At 39.3% G+C, this 18,103-nt stretch overlaps 1 protein-coding gene across 1 annotated transcript in view; it reads right to left on the reverse strand.

Moving 5' to 3' along the window:
* Window positions 1-270: 270 nt before the first annotated feature.
* The window catches only part of lrrk2 (leucine-rich repeat kinase 2), a 152,884-nt gene continuing 135,051 nt past the window's right edge, over window positions 271-18,103 (reverse strand). The window contains exons 45-51 of the mRNA XM_072562122.1: window positions 17,867-18,060; window positions 12,749-12,821; window positions 11,045-11,226; window positions 4,197-4,346; window positions 1,683-1,855; window positions 946-1,026; window positions 271-633 (exon numbers count right to left, since the gene is read on the reverse strand). Coding sequence (XP_072418223.1) covers window positions 512-633; window positions 946-1,026; window positions 1,683-1,855; window positions 4,197-4,346; window positions 11,045-11,226; window positions 12,749-12,821; window positions 17,867-18,060 — 975 coding nt within the window. The 3' untranslated portion in view covers window positions 271-511. The remainder of the gene's footprint in view (window positions 634-945; window positions 1,027-1,682; window positions 1,856-4,196; window positions 4,347-11,044; window positions 11,227-12,748; window positions 12,822-17,866; window positions 18,061-18,103) is intronic.

Raw genomic sequence — 18,103 nt, forward strand, 5'->3', positions numbered from 1 at the left:
TCCATAGTGCTAGGTGCATTGGTGGGAGGGAGGTGGGTCTGGATGGGTTGCTCTTTGGAGGGTCAGTGTGGACTGGTTGGGCCGAAGGGCCTGTTTCCACACTGTAGGGAAACTTATCTAATCTAAATAACTTCCAGTGTGGTTAATGACGTATCAATCATTAACTTCAAAACACTCCCAGCAACACACTGCACTGGCAAATCATTCAGGTTAGTATCCAAACTGTAAATTTATTTATATTATTGCAATATTACAAGTGCAAAAGTTCAAGGATCTAAAAATTTAAACTAACCGCATGTCAAGTTACAAAAATATATGACTAGTTTAAATCTCCATGGAGGGAGTTTTCTCAAGAGGATAAATACAGGAGGTAATTTAGCTCCATTTTGTGCAATATCCCATATTTAAAAATTCTTTTGTGTATGTTAGGTTTACCACTTCATATTTTCAATGAACCCAAAACTTTAAATTAATTAAGAAAATATATACATATTTATTTGTCCATGTGTACTCATTCCAAAGAACCAGTTCTCATTTTTTCCGTTATTTCTCTTCTCATATCTGTGTGCTTCTTCAGGCTTTGGATCTCATATGGAAGGTTCAAGTCCCAAATGAACAGCTGTGATTGCAATTCTGTAACATCAAATTTCAATTATTAATTTCAAGAAACAAGGTGAGAGGGTTTATGTGTGAAAAGGTTTAACCTTTACACAAGATGAAGTTGCATTGTGTCCTACAATAAATAAAAGTGAAAGTAGAACATTTTTATGTAGAATTAATTATTTGTTTTTTTAAAAACAATTGTGTAAAGTAATTCAATAACTCAGGTGAAAATCTTCACTTAATTATACAATTGTAGGTGTGCAGACAAAATTAATTATTAAAATTATAATGCTGTTTATTTTTCAAACTATTACAACAAAATATTCAGAAAATTAACCATACCACTCTGTTGTTTGTTGTTTCCACTGGAATCTATACAGACATTTCCTAGGATCAGTATGACAGTATGAAGGTATCCCTTCTCTAAAACACAGAATTAAAGAAATGTGCTTAGCAGCAATAAAAGGACAAACAATCTCAATCTTTTATTAAAAGTAATGCATTGATTTGTAATTTGAAATTGATATTTATTCATTTAAAATTTGCACAAGCTTCTCATTGGTATTTTTTATTTTAAGTTCCGATGCTCAAATGTTAATATGGACGCTATCCAGGTAAACATCAATTTAATTCTTGGAGGAGATTGAAGTATCACTAGCAGAAGAACCTCCAGCAGAAATTCATGATTATTCTTTTACAAAAGCATCTATTCTATTACATAGTAAGAATAGTGCAGAGATTCCAGGTGCATATATAAAGATAATTGTTAACATAACAAAATATTAATAATTGAGAGCACTAGAACAGAAATTAACATTATACCCCATCAAAACAGTCACCAAGAATCAGTTGTAAACAGTGATCACCCTGGAAAACTTGAGACATGCTTTTTCACCTACTTTTTTTCACCTATTGTGACAACTATCATCTTACAATAACATTTGGAAAAAAAAATTGTTCCTAAGTAAACAAAAGTTGCATTTACGGGATTATTTTTATAAAATTAAGCAGTTTTTTTTTAGAAAAATGCTTTGAAGTAATCCATGATTCAATGTTTGAAATCAGGCTCAAAACCTTACCGATTTGTGCTGCCACCATACTTCTGATAGAATGACAGAATTTCTCAATGACCCGAATGGGCTGATGAGTGGAAAGATCTAATAATATGACATCACCCCCTCCTGTTCCAATCCAAAGGGCACTTGCCTTCTGAAGATGAAATGCTTTCACTCTAGCTGAATATGTCTCATTCCTAGGAAAATTATGATTATTTTATTTTACAATGCATTTATGAAAAATAAATGTGTTCCTTCTTTAGGGCAACTTAGCAAGTTAATGAAAATTAGAATACTGAACTGAAAAATAATTAAACCACCTATTATTGTGATTCTGATGACAAGATTCTAAATGAAATCATGTTATTTTGACGCTTTGCACTCAACTCTTCTACCAGTGCTCATACACAAAGTTTCATGTTGGCATACTTCTACGATTTATTCCCTCTACCAAAATAATGAACGTGGACAAAAGCAGACTGTTAAAAAATATTGTGAAGTGGACGGCAGCACAGCAAGAAAATCTTTCACTTAAATAGTGAAATTAAGTTATAGGAAAATGATTTGTACTAGATTTTCTACTTATGATGAGTATGAAAGAGTTCATATTACAAAAGAGGTGGTTCTGGTGGGCTTAAAATGCAAAAAGGTAGATAAATTCCCAGGACCAGATCATGTGTTTCTCAGACATTTGTGGGAAGCGAAGGCTGGCCCCCTTGCTGAGAAGTCTGGAGGATGGTTCACATGGTGCCATCATTTAAGATTGGAAGGAAAACTTAGGGAACCATAGACTGCTGAACTTGACATCTGTGGTGGTGAAGTTGTTGGAGGGGGTTCTGAGAGACAGGATTTCAATGCATTTGGAAAGGCAAGGACTGATTAGGGATGGTCAACATGGCTTTGTGCATGGGAAATCATGTCTGATTAGATTGATTGAGCTTTTTTGAAGAGATAAGACTATTGAAGGCAGAATGGTAGTTGTCTATATGGATTTCAGTAAAGTGTTCCACAAGGTGCCGCATGGTAGACTGATTAGTAAGGTTAGATCATACGGGATCCAGCAGGACCTAGACAATTGGATACGAAATTGGCCTGAAGGTAGGAGACAGAAAGTGGTGGTACAGAACCACTGGACTACAGGCCTGTGGCCGGTGGTGTGCCACAAGGATCTGTGCTGGGTCCACTGCTTTTCGTCAATTATACAAATGTTTTGAATGTGAATATAGCATGGTTAGTGAGTTGGCAGATAACATCAAAATAAGTGATGTTGTCTACCGTGAAGGAGATCTTCACACAAGAACACAACGGGACATGATCAGATGGACCAATGGTCCAAAGATTGGCAAATGGAGTTTAACCTAAATAAATGAGGTATGATTACATTTTGTTATGTCAAACCAGAGCAGGACTTATACAGCTAATGGCCCTGGCAGGCACTGCCGAACAAAGAGTTGTGGTGGTACAGGTGCATAGTTCCTTAAAAGTGGAGTTGCAGGTATATAGGGTGGTGAATACAGCTTTGGTACATGTGTATTTAGTATGGGAGTTGGGATTTCATGTTGCCACTATACATGACATTGGTGAGGTCACTTTTAGAATAGTGCATACAATTTTGGTAGATTTTCTAAAAGAAAGATGTTGTTAAACTTGAGATAGTGCTGAAAAGATTCAAAGGAGGTTGCCCCCAGGACTCGAGTATTTGAGTTATAGTAAGAGGCTGAAAAGCCTGGGGTTATTTTCTCTGGAACATTGGAGGCTGAAGTGTGACCTTACAGAAGTTTATAAAATCATGAGGAGTATGGATAGGGTGAATAGCCATAGGCAAGTGACCTCTTTTTCCTAGGGTAGAGGAGTCCAAAACTAGAGGGCATAGGTTTTGAGAGGGGAAAGATTTGAAAAAAGGACCTGAGAGGTAACATTTTCATGCATGTATGGAACGAGCTGCCTGGGAAAGTGGTGCAAACAGGTACAATTACAACATTTAAAAGCCATCTAGATGGGTACATGATTAGGAAGGGTTTAGAGGGATATGAGCCAAATGGGACGAGGTCAGATTGGGATGTCTGGTCAGCGCAGACGAGTTAAAACATAGGGTCTGTTTCCGTGTTGGATAACTCTACAACTTTTAACAATCGCTATTTGATGCAAAGCAGTGACATCAAAATGGCAAGTTAATTTTTACAAATAATTTCTGCAATTTAAAAATCATTCCTTCAACTGATACAATATAAATTATAAAAAAAAGTTTGTGAGCATTAACTGCAGCATTAGTTGCTAGTAAAAGATCAGAGAATGAACAGTGTGAGGCCTTTTCATCATACAATTGTATTTCTTAAAGGAGATGGCACACCACTAACTTCTCAATAATAAGTGGGGATTAGTAATGAATGTTGGTCTTACCAACAGTGGCAATGTTTCATGAATGAATTGAAAATCCACTTCCACATCAAAATTGAAGGACACTGGCATTTAAATAATTGCCAGAACATGGTTTCTCCTCTAACATTTTGAGCTAATTGAAATCAGATAAATACTTACTTAAGAATAGAAGCACAATCAATTGACATAGTCATTTTGTACGACTTCTTGTCCCAAAGTTCAACAACATGGCTATCCTTCTTTGCCAGATAAATGTATTTATCAATCACCATGGTGATAATATTTCCATCACTGTAATACTTCTGGCTTCTGCAAAAATAGGAGAAACAGAAGAATGAATAATCATAATTTATTCCAACTGTACTCAGTAAATAGCTAGTCTAAGAGTTAAGGAAATTATGTATCTCAGACCGATACAATTATGTATCCAAAGATTTAAATATTTACAAATTTGACGCTCGAACATTGGTGAAAATTGAGGCTGGCTCTTCACGGAGTTTGGAAGATACCATGGATCCTTAAAATAGGATGTGATCTGTGGATACAACACTGCACACCCTGATTTCCAAGACCCAATTATTGACATCGGGTAAAAATATAGTATTCCACGATTCACAGCAGCTGAGAACATGAACTCTGCTGGGCTCTTTGAAAACTGCATATATAAATATCTGTCGTCACCTGAAGCTTTGTGAATGCCCTGCATTTCAAACTTGGGAAAAAAAGACTATGACTTTTATTATTGAGTGCTTGCAGATATGGGTTAAAAATTAAAATAGCATCTGGTTGTGCAATTTCGAGAGAGATCTTTGTCAATATTTCCCTGGTACTACCATGTCATGTGGAAGCTTGGCTGACTTTCAAAACCCAAACTGAGTTAGTTGTAGGTTAAGTATTCACAATTTGATTGAAAACTTAAGGAATCTACTCAGGATTACCGTATGTACTTGAGTAATAGTCGATCTCATGTAAAGGTTGACCCCACATCTTTGGCCAAATAACAAGGAATTTTCCATCTATCGCATGTTAAAGTTGACTGTAGTTGTTCATAGTTAATAGATCAATGTTTATGAGTAAATGTGTCAACTGTCACGTCCTGCTCCAGCTTTCCAGTCTTCCAGTCCGCTGGCTGTTGTGTTCCACTCTGGGTTTTCAGATTTACCGTAATTAATTTTGTTTTCTTTATTTGTTTAGAGATCAATTGGGCTTCTGCTAATGATACAGTATGAATTTTGATGGGCATGAAATTCAGCCCCTCAAAAGTTGTATCCATGTAATAGTCGACACCATAAATTTAACCTTAAAAAGTAGTTAAAAAAATTTCACTATGTCTCGAATATATACAGTACTTATTTTGAAATTCTAATCAATTCTAGTCCTAGTCACAGAGCTGTACAACATGGAAACAGACCCTTCAGTCTAACTTGTCCACGCCAACCAGATATCCTAAATAAATCTAGTCCCATTTGCCAGCATTTGGCCCATAAACCTTTCCTATTTATGCATCTATACAGATGCCTTTTAAATGTTGTAATTGTACCAGTCTCCACCACTTCCTCTGGCAGCTCATTCAATACACACATCACCCTCTGCATGAAAATGTTACCCCTTAGGGTCCTTTTAAATCCCTCCCACCTTAGATCTATGCCCTCTAGTTTTGGGCTCGACTACCCTGGGGAAAAAGACCTTGTCTAGTCACCCATTAATACCCCCTATGATTTTATCAACTTGCATAAGATCACCCCTCAGCCTCCAATGCTACAGGGAAAATATCCCCAGCCTATTCAGCCTCTCCCTGTAGCTCAACAGAGAGTTGACAACATCCCTGAAAATCTTTTCTGAATCCTTTCAAATTTCACAACATCCTTCCTATAACAAGGAGGCTACAATTGAATGCAGTGTTCCAAAAGTGGCCTTAGCAATGTCCTGTACTGTCATAACACAACCTCCCAACTCCTATACTCAATGCATTGACCAATAAAGTCATGACGTGGAAGTGCCAGTGTTGGACTGGAGTGGACAAGTTAAAAATCACGCAACACCAGATTATAGTCCAAAAAGGTCTATTTGGAAGTACTAGCTTTCAGATCACTGCTCCTTCATCAGGTGGCTGTGGAGCAGGTTTTGTGTGATTTTTAACCTGACCAGTAAAGGCAAGCATACCAAACACTTTCTCACTATCCTGTCTATCTGCGACTATACTTTCAAGGAACTATGGACCTGCACTCCAAGGTCTCTTTGTTCAGCAACAGTCCCCAGAACCTTACCATTAAATGCATAAGCCCTGTCCTGATTTGCCTTTCCAAAATGCAGCCTCGCACATTTATCTAAATTAAACTCCATCTGCCACTCCTCAGCCCATTGGCCCATCTGATCAAGATCCCATTGCACTCTGAGGCAGATTTCTTCAGTGTCCACTACACCACCAATTTTGGTGTCATCTGCAAACTTACCAACCATACCGCCTAAGTTCACATCCAAATCTTGCATATAAAAGACAAAGAGCAATGGACCCAGCACTGATCCTTGTGAAGCACTGCTGGTCACAAACCTCCAGACTGAAAAGCAATCCTCCACCACTACCCTCTGTCTTCTATGTTCGATGTGGAGGAGCTGGTGACAGCTACCTGATGAAGGTACAGTACTCCGAAAGCTAGTGCTTCGAAATAAACCTGTTGAATTATAACCTGGTGATGTGTGATTTTTAACATTGTTTTACCATCGAGCCAGTTCTGTATCCAAAATGGCTAGTTCTCCCTGTATTTCATGTGATCTAACGTTGCTAGAGGGCATAGGTTTAGGGTGAGAGGGGAAACATATAAAAGAGACCCAAGGGGCAACATTTTCACACAGAGGGTGGTACGTGTATGGAATGAGCTGCCAGAGAAAGTGGTGGGGGCTGGTACAATTGCAACATTTAAAAGGCATCTGGATGGGTATATGAATAGGAAGGGTTTGGAGGGATATGGGCCGGGTGCTGGCAGGTGGGACTAGATTGGGTTGGGATATCTGGTCGGCATGGACAGGTTGGACTGAAGGGTCTGTTTCCATGCTGTACATCTCTATGACTCTATATCTTTCTCATCTCACCCTAAACCTGTGCCCTCTAGTTCTGGACTCCCCCACTTCAGGGAAAAGACTTTGTCTATTTATCCGATCCATGCCCCTCATAATTTTATAAACCTCTATAAGGTCACCCCTCAGCCTCCAACACTCCAGGGAAATCAGCCCCAGCCTATTCAAGCTCTTCCTATAGCTCACCTCCAACCCTGGCAACATGCTTGTAAATGTTTTCTGAATTCTTTCAAGTTTCACAACATCTTTCCGATACGAAGGAGACCAGAATTACATGCAATATTCCAACAGTGGCCTAACCAATGTCCTGTACAGCTGGAACATGACCTCCCAACTCCTGTACACAATACTCTGACCAATAAAGGAAAGCATACCAAACGCCTCCTTCACTGTCAGATCTACCTGTGACACCATTTTCAAGAAGCTATGAACCTGCACTCCAAGGTCTCTTTGTTCAGCAACACTCCCTAGGACCTTACCATTCAGTGTATAAGTCCTGCAAAGATTTGCTTTCCCAAAATGCAGCACCCTCACATTTATCTAAATTAAACTCCATCTGCCACTTCTCAGCCCATTGGCCCATCTGGTCAAGATCCCGTTGTAATCAGAGGTAATTATCTTCACTGTCCAATTTTGGTGTCATCTGCAAATTTACTAACTATACGTCTTATATTCACATCCAAATCATTTGTATAAATGACAAAAAATAGTGGACCCAGCACTGATCCTTGTGGCACTCCACTGGTCACAGGCCTCCAGTCTGAAGAACACCACCAGCCACTGTCTTCAACCTTTGAGCCAGTTCTGTATCCAAATGGCTAGTTCTCCCTGTATTCCATAAAATCTAACCTTGCTAACCAGTGTCCTATGGGGAAGTTTGTCAAATGCCTTACTGAAGTCGATACAGATCACATCAACCACTCTGCCCTCATCAATCCTCTTGTTACTTCTTCAAAAAACTCAATCAAGTTGGTGTGACATGTTTTCCACCCATAAAGCCATTTTGACTATCCCTAAATCAGTCCTTGTCTTTCCAAATACATGTACGTTCTATCCCTCAGGACTCTCTCCAATAACTTGTCCACCACCAACGTCAAGCTCACTGGTTTATAGTTCCCTGGCTTGTCCTTTCCACCTTTCTTAAACACTGGCACCATGTTTGCCAACTTCCAGTAAGAGGCCCAGCAATCACTTGCCTAGCTTCTTACAGAGTTCTAGGGTATATCTGATCAGGTCTTGGGGATTTATCCACTTTTATGCGTTTCAAGAAATCCAGCACTTCCTCCTCTGTAATCTGGACATTTTTCAAGATGTCACCATCTATTTCCCTACAGTCTATATCTATGTCCTTTTCCACAGTAAATATTGATGCAAAATACACATTTAGTATCTCCCCATTTCCTGCGGCTCCACACAAAGGACATCTTGCTGATCTTTGAGGGGCCCTATTCTCTCCCTAGTTACCATTTTGACCTTAAATGTATTTGTAAAAATCCTTTAGATTCTCCTTAATTCTATTTGCCAAAGCTATCTTATGTCCTCTTTCTGCCCTCCTAATTTCTTTCTTAAATATACCCGTATTGCCTTTATACTCTTCTCAGGGTTCACTTGATCTCTCCTGTCTATACCTGACATATGCTTCCTTCTTTTTCTTAACTAAACCCTCAATTTCTTTAGTCATCCATCATTCCCTGTACCTACCAGCCTTTCCTTTCACCCTAACAAGAATATACTTTCTCTGGATTCTTGTTATCTCATTTCTGAGAACTTCCCATTTTCCAGCCGTTCCTTTACCTGCGAACATCTGCGCCCAATCAGCTTTTGAAAGTTCTTGCCTAATACCATCAAAATTGGCCTTTCGCCAATTTAGGACTTTAACTTTTAGACCTGCTCTATCCTTTTCCATCACTATTTTAACACTAATAGAATTATGGTCACTGGCCCCACAGTACTCCCCCACTGACACCTCAGTCACCTGTCCTGCCTTACTTCCCAAGAATAGGTCAAGTTTTGCACCTTCTCTAGTACATCCACATTCTGAATCGGAAAATGTTCTTGTACACACTTAACAAATTCCTCTCCAACTAAACCCTTAACACTATGGCAGTCCCAGTCTATGTTTGGAAAGGTAAAATCCACTAGCCTAACCACCCTTTTATTCTTACAGATAATTGAGATCTCCTATCACAGATCCATGAAGGATATTAATGCCCGATAAACCTCAGTTTCCTGAAGAGATGGCAAAGCGGTAGACAGAGGCAAGTCTACGGATGCTGTTTATATGGATTTCCAGAAAACTTTTAGCTAAGGTGAAAGCCCATGGAATTGAGGGCAAATTACTGACATGGATAGGAAATCGGTTGAATGGCAGAAAACAGAAAATAGGTATTATGGATAAGTATAAAAATTGGCAAGATGTGATCAGTGGTGTCCTTCAGAGATCTGTACTGGGGCCTCAATTACTAACAATATTCAGTAACGACTTGGATAATGCCAATAAAAGTCAAATATCCACTTTTGCTAATGACACAAAATTGGCCTTCATTGGAGACAATGTTGACAACAGCATAAAATTACAACAGCTTATTGATAGATCAGGTGAATGGGTAAAGCTGTGATAGATGGATTTTAATAAGCAAGTGTTAGGTTATCTTTATCTGACAAAAAAGGTATAGATAAGGGTATTTTTAAAAATGCACGAAGTTAAATATAATGGACGTCCATCGAGGTTGGGGGAAGTTCAAGTGCACAGCTTTTTAAACTGCCTCTAACAGATGCAGATTATAGTCAAGAAGGCTAATGGAATACTGGCCTTCATATCTAAAGGGCTGGAATACAGTGATGCACGAAAATTGCAGAATTCAGGGTATATATTGTTGAGGTAGGTCCAGTGATTCAGAAAATTTCCTGACAAGCTTCTGCTTCGTTAGTCAAAATATAACTGTCATTCTCTCTCTAGTTTGTAAAAATAGCATCCTGCTTTCCAACTTTTGTACTTTGAAACTGTTGGAGTCCAAAGACTTTATTCAACTGCAAAACAAGTAAGGATTTAATCCTGTAGCAACTTTAAAGTGATGCTAACCTCAAAATATAACCCCATCCATAGTCACATATCATTAGTCACAAAGGAACAAAAAATAGATTACTTACAGTGTGGAAACAGGCCCTTCAGCCCAACAAGTCCACACCAACCCTCCGAAGAGCAATCCACCCAAACCCATTCCCCTACACCTAACACTACAAGCAATTTAGCATGGCCAATTCACCTAAACTGCACATTTTTTTTTGACTGTGGGAAGAAACCAGAGCACGCGGAGGAAACCCACGCAGACACGGGGAAAATGTGCAAACTCCACACAGACAGTAGCCCGAGGCAGGAATTGAACCCGAGTCTCTGGCGCTGTGAGGCAGCAGTGCTAACCACTATGCCACCGTGCCACCCTACTTCATCTCTGTCAAAGTACCGGAGCTTCAGAATATTCTCATTAACAATAACAGTCAAGTTGGTTGAAAGGTAAATGTCTAGCAATTTGAAACTCTTCCGAAAAGGATAGTCTTAATTGGCATTCTTTTCTTCAACATGTGTGTAAAATAAATTAAAATAAGTCAGCAGAATAGTTATTATCCTTCACCTAGTTCTGTTACATTTTATGATCAAACTTTCAAATAAGAAGTGAATCAATTAAAAAACAAAAGAAAAGTTAAACTTATGAGAAACAGATTCATTTTGGAAGCTACAGTAATAGGGCAAGATGACAACCATCACATACAGATGACAAAATTGCAATATTTTAACAATTCATTTAAATTTTTATGAAAAAGGCCACTGAAAATAATCATCTTATATAATTCTATGTAAACCAAAACATGCTAAATTTATGCTAAAATAAGAGCAAAATCGCCAAAACAAACCAAAGAGTCTAATAACTTACAGTGTCCTTGTCTTTGTGTCTATCACCTTCTGAACTGTAAAATTGCTGCTAAGTGATATGATCTTTGTTCCACAGGTTGCCCAAAAACCTATCTGTTCTGAAGAGAGTGATATGCTCAAGCATACCAAAGGAGTACTGATGTCACCAATATCCACAACCTTCAGGGGTGCGCCATCTTGGTACTGTCAGATCAGAATAAAACACTAATTACTATGTGTGTTGCTTTAAGTTTAGGATCACACAGGTTCAAAGATTTTGCTTGAGTATCCTTGGATTCACATATTTGGAGGCCACAAGACCTCTTTGAAAATGCACGTATAATACACCACAATTAATTTTGCTGGTTTTGTAAACCATTCAAATGAAGAACCTACATACATGCAGACATACAACTGCACCATCAAAGTGAACAGGATTTGTCCTAAGCAAACTGAGTAAGATGCCTTCAAATGGGAGGAGTATTAGGACAAGTGTCAGAAAAGGTGGTAAAAGATGAGGGAGAGAGGCAAGGAAGAGAAGGGAGTAAGTGAGAGGAGAGCAGAGGGGAGTGTAGAAAGACTTGCAGAAGAACTTTAGCAAGGGAACTCCAGAGTTTAGATTCTACACAACTGAAGGCCTGACCAACAATGATGAACATTGTTCATCAAGGGAGGCACAACATGTCAAATTGGATTAATTCAGAGATCTGGTATGCACAAAGCAGTGATTCAGAAATGGGGAGGGACAAGCAGGGATTTTAAAATGATGAAGATATTCAATTGAGGCCTGTGGGTCCAAGTAGCTCCACAATAAGAGGAACAATGGGCAAAGTTGTTCCTGAATGCAGGCTGCGAAGTTTTGGATGAATTCAATATTAGTGGGAATGGAAGATGGCAAGCTGGCCAGCAGAGCAAAGTTCAGAATCAACAGTCAAATGGATGAGATTTTCAGCAACTGAAAAATGAAAGACAGTGGATTTTGTCTTCTCAAAATTTAGTTGGAGAAATGTGCTGCTTATCTGATATTAGATGTTGGACGAACAGCCTGGAAAATCAGAGCAGAGGAGATAGGGACACAGGACCAAGAAAGGTAGCAGTGAGGTGATATGTGTATTGGTGCAAACTGACATTATGTTTTTAGATAATGTCATTAATGGGTGGCTTGTAGGTAAGAAATAGGGAAGAGTTTTGATAGATATCTTAAGGCTTTGCAGTAGTTAGCTATATGAGAGTAACAAGAAAAAAATCATTGCAGATGATTCTCTGGATTGGTCTGGAATAAGAAAAAAGTTGTTGCATAAGAATGAAACAAGATAAGGGCACTCCCACATAATTGGACAAAGGCAGAAATGCATTGGAGCAGAATGGTGTGGTCAAAAGCTGCACACAAATGACAAAAATACAAAAAGGTAGTTTATCACTGTTACAGGGTCACATAGGATATAATTTGTAACTTTTATTAAGGCTATTGTAAAATTGTAGAAAACCAGAAATAAGATGAAAGGTGCTCAAATATACAGTCACAGGAAACATGGAATGGATTTGGGATACAACAGTACATTTGAGAATTTTTTTAAGGAAAGCAAAGCTGTGAATGAAGTTGAATCAAAACTTTGATTCAAGTTGTGAAAAAAAATCCCATGACATGGATTGAATCATACTTCGTGAAATGTTTTTAAGTATTTACACACAAGGCTTGCTGTATTTTGATGAAAGTCAAGTTTACCTTTACTGTTGTATCCTTAAAAACAGCAAGCTTTCCATCTGCTGTTCCCACCAACAGGAAATTATCTTCTTTGCTAGGTACAACAGAAAATATTCGGTGAGTATGTAAAAATCACCATTTTCAATGTCTGTCCATCAGAATGTTTGTAGTACCCTACCACAGAGAAAGAATTACATCAAGGGATTGATATTAATTCTTGTCATGCCAGTGACTCCTATATCCCAAGATAAAAGAAGAATTCTATTCTTTTCAATGATGTGGAGATGCCGGTGTTGGACTGGGGTGGACAAAGTTAAAAATCGCACAACACCAGGTTATAGTCCAACAGGTTTATTTGGAATAGGACAGCTACCCTTTGAAGGAGCAATACCTCGAAAGCTAGTGCTTCCAAATGAACCTGTTGGACTATAACCTGGTATTGTGTTATTCTTTTCAATGACTGTCCTAAGGTCAGCAAGTCTGGGAAGTAGACACAAAAATGCATATGACCATGTCAAATGTACCCCATATTCTGTTTTGCTTTCATTACAGTGAGAACTGCAACTTAAATCACCTAAGGTACTAAGCGATGTGCCAGTGTCCTTATTACCATAATGATCAATGTAATGTTTGGTGGCTATGGTGTTTGAGAGTGGCAACATATCAGTGCCTCATATGCTGATGGACTTGGTGTAATCCTGCACTTGTAAGATTTATGCTTTCTCCATTTTCACTAACTACTTTCTAGTTTTCAATTGGGTTTGGACCAGAGCTTTCCTCCTAAGTAGCTGCCTTCATCTGTTCTGCCCTTAATAGCATTTTAGATTAGAAATGTATGATGAAGGATTCATTTGGTCGAAAGTTTAAAAAGATGAACTTTTCTATCCCTTCATTACCTCACCAAATGAGCATGCCTAACCCCGTTGGAGGTGCAGTCTCCAGTCTTTTAGCCCATTCTTTCTATTTTGATCTGTAATTCCTAACTGCACCATCTCCCCCCATTCTCCCCAGCCTTCCTTCCCAAATCCATAAACTTCAGATAAGTTCCAGCTCAGATTTTTGCATACCTCAATCCTTATAATCCCTTCAAATGCAGGATTCCCTGCAATCTGATTTGAAAGATAGTCCGTAGAATCGTGGAATGTTGGTCCCGTCTGGTTGCATTTTCTGGAATTCCGTCTTGTTTAATTGTCCGGAATTGTGTAATTTTCTAGGTGTGGGGTCGGGTCTAGCGCCACCTGTTGGTAGGTGTTGGTATCTGCGAGTAGTGCATTGGCTTTCTCTTCTGTTCAGGATGACTGTGAGCCGACCCTTGTCTGCAGGTAATATAACGTTGTTTTTGTCTTTTTTGAGGTTTTGTAGGGCTTTCTTTTCTTGCGCGTTCAGTTTGTTTCCTTCCCTCTTTCGGCTCAGAGTAGGTGAAACTATCTGTCTGATCGTTTGTTGTGTTTCTTCCGTGAGTTTGTTGTCCTTCAATGTGGTTTCTAATGCCGCTAGGGCATGGATAAAGAACTTATCAGACCGAACCCTATCAGACACAGAAAAAGCGGTACTAGTAAAAGGACTAAATTTCAATTACCAAGACGCTGACAAGAAGGATTTCCTAGCGGCATTAGAAACCACATCGAAACACAACAAACTCACGCAAGAAACACAACAAATGATGAACAGACATTTGCACCTACTCTGAGCCAAAAGAGGGAAGGAAACAAACTGAACACACAAGAAAAGAAAGCCCTAGAAAACCTCAAAAAAGACAAAAACATTGTTATATTACCTGCTGACAAGGGTCGGCTCACAGTCATCCTGAACAGAAGGGACTACATCGAGAAAGCCAATGCACTACTCGCAGACACCAACACCTACCAACAGGTGGCGCTAGACCCGACCCCACAACTAGGAAACAAAATTACATATCTCCTAAAAAAATTACACAATTCCGGACAATTAAACATGATGGAATTCCAGTAAATGCAACCAGACAGGACCAACACCCCATGATTCTACGGACTACCAAAAATCCATAAACCAGGAGACCCCCCTCAGACCCATAGTCTCACTACTGAGAACACCAACTTACAGACTGGTGAAAGAACCACACGCAAGACTGGAATATCTAGTAGAAGAGTCACAGCACTCCATCCACTACACCCAGGAATTTCTAAAAATCATCAAAAACACCAAAATAGAGGATGACGAAAATGATCTCATTTGACGTAGCAGCACTGTTCACCTCCATCAACATCCACCTGGCAAAGGAAACACTTACCACATTTTTAGAAGAGATCATCACACACACCCCAACCACCATCAATCACATTACCAACGAAAACATCATGAAGCTAGTGGACCTGTGCCTCACCACCCACTTCACCTTCAACAACATAGTCTACAAACAAACCAACGGCACACCCATGGGATCTCCGCTATCAGGATTCATAGCAGAAGCGGTAATGCAAAGACTAGAACAAACAGCCCTACCAACCATCAAACCAAAAATCTGGGTCTGCTACATAGATGACACCTTCATCATCACAAAACAAAACAAGATAGAAGAGACATTTAACATCATCAACAACACCCTCACAGGCATAAAGTTCACCAAGGAGGAAGAAACCGACAACAAACTCGCATTACTGGACGTCACAGTCGAAAGAAAGGACAACGGAGAACTACAAACCTGTGTATACAGAAAACCGACAAACATGACCGAATACTTAACTACACCAGTAACCATCCCAACAGACACAAACGAAGCTGTATCAGAACACTATTCCAACGAGCCACCACACACTGTAGCACAAACGAACTTCGGGAAACAGAGGAGAACCACCTCTACAACGTATTCAAGAAGAATGGATACTCAAAAAATACAGTCCGCAGATTTCTCAAGAACAAACCATGCGAGCAGACCAAACACAGCCAGAAACCCTAACCACCTTACCATTCATCAAAGAAGTTTCAGAAATGACAGCCAGACTACTAAGACCCCTCGGAATCATAGTAGCACACAAACCCACCAACACTCTCAAACAAAAACTAACAAACTTAAAAGATCCAGTACAATCCATGGACAAAACCAACGTCATCTACAAAATTCCATGCAAGGACTGCCACAAACACTACGTAGGACAAACAGGAAGAAAGTTAGCCACCAGGATACATGAACACCAGCTAGCCACAAAAAGACACGACCCTCTCTCCCTCGTAGCCCTACACACGGATGAAAAAAACCACCAATTCGACTGGGACAACACATCTATCCTGGGACAGGCTAAGCAGAGACATGCCAGAGAATTCCTAGAGGCCTGGCACTCCAACCACAACGCCATAAACAAACACATAGATCTAGATACCATCTATCAACCCCTCAGAAAACGAACAGGAAATGGCATCACCACAAACCCCAGGAACCCCATCCAGGAGAAAGATATAAATAGAAAGCAGAATACAACAGCTTCGCTTCACTTGGAGGTCACCACTGATGATGTTACCTAGCCAGGTAATGAAATGTCTGGATATCAAATCTACAGCTCAGCGATCAAACCTACACCCTAAACCTCAACCTGAGCTACAAACCTACACAAACCTTATATAAATCCTGCTCTTGTTTGTTTTACCTAAATGCAATACCTCACATTTATCCAAATTAAACCCCACCTGTCATTCATCAATCCATTGGCCCAATTCATCAAGATCCTTTAGTAACCTTAGATAGTCTTCTTCACTGTCAACTTTACCATTAATTTTGGTGTCATCCACAACCTTATTAACCATGTCTCCTAAATTCTCATCCAAATTATTTACATAAATGACAACAAAGTGGACCCAGCACTGATCCCTGCAGAACACCCCAACTGGTTTCAGGTCTCCAGTCCAAAAAAAACCTCCTCCACCACCCTCCATCTCCTACTATCAAGCCACTTTTGTATCCAATTTGTATGCTCTCCCTGAATCCCATGTGATCTAACTTCAGGAATTAGTCTACAACACAGAACCTTGTCAGAAGCTTTATTAAAATCCATGTAGATAATATTTACTGCTCTGCCATCCATCATTTTGGTGAAGTCTTCAAAAACTTCAATCAAGTTTGAGACACAATTTCCCACACACAAGCCATGCTGACTATCCCTAATCAGTCCTTGCCTCCCCAAATGTTTGTAAATCCTATCTCTCAGAACCAGGGCAGCACAGTGGCTCAGTGGTTAGCACTGCTGTTTCACAGCAGCAGGATCCCTGGTTCAATTCCTGGATGGTCTATGTGGAGTTTGCACATTGTCCCAGTGTCTGCGTGGGTTTCCTCCGGGTGCTCTGGTTTCCTCCCACAGTCCAGAGATGTGCAGGCCAGGTGAATTAGCCAGGCTAAATTGCCCATAGTGCTAGGTGCATTAGTCAGAGGGAAATGGGTCTGGGTGGGTTACTCTTTGGACGGGTTGGACTGAAGGGCCTGTTTCTGCACTGTAGGGAATCTAACCTAATTTAAACCTCAATTCCGACTGAGCTGTACAAGCATTCAATCACATAGATTGATGAGTTTTTTCACACTAAAGGATGTTAGGTAAAATTATTTGGATTTGATTATATGAAAGCTTTACTTTTATAACTACCTGTTGCCATCTCACATTCACTGTGTGTCTGGTGTTGTCAGCTGCAAACAAAGATACTAGGCAATCCGTAAATTACAATCAAAGGTTAGTTTTTAATCAAAGCTGTTTGGGACTGTCAGCTTACTTTTTTAGAAAGGTGACCATTTTTTTGCAGATTTCTGTTCATATTTGACTGTATCATTCGGTTTCAAAGTGAGAGAAATACTAGACCATACACATTGCATAATTACAGAGCATCATGCTATAGTTTTCCATTAAAAAAATTGCTGATCACACATTACTACAAGTGTTCAGATAAGTTTTGCCTTCAATAGCTCTTGTGGGAGACCCAGCAAACCAAATTCATATTTGACTTAATATCCAGATATCAATCTATCCTGCTGTATACATAACAACCTAGTAAGGAAGTCAAATTTCAGATTCTAAATTATGATTATTATAGTAATTTTATAAGAGAAAGAGCATAGTAATTAATCAATCACTCAAATCTCTCACGGTTAGCATTTTAAAAACTGCTCAAGTAGATACTTACCTATGTTTGGAATGATGAGTGCAATACAAACAGGTGATAGAATCAGACATCTTCCGAAGTTGGTGAACAGATTTTACATTCTCTGTGTTGACTATCCACAAATGTCCAGACTGTGTGCCTGCAACAACCCAGTTAATTTGCTCGCCAATCACACATACCAGTGCTAAGCACAAAATGCGGTTATCCTCAATGTCCTGGTCAAGGGTCAAAACATTTAGAACAGAAGGTACATTAATT

Source organism: Chiloscyllium punctatum, chromosome 44 (assembly GCF_047496795.1).
Source record: "Chiloscyllium punctatum isolate Juve2018m chromosome 44, sChiPun1.3, whole genome shotgun sequence".
Classification (NCBI taxonomy): Eukaryota; Metazoa; Chordata; class Chondrichthyes; order Orectolobiformes; family Hemiscylliidae; genus Chiloscyllium; species Chiloscyllium punctatum.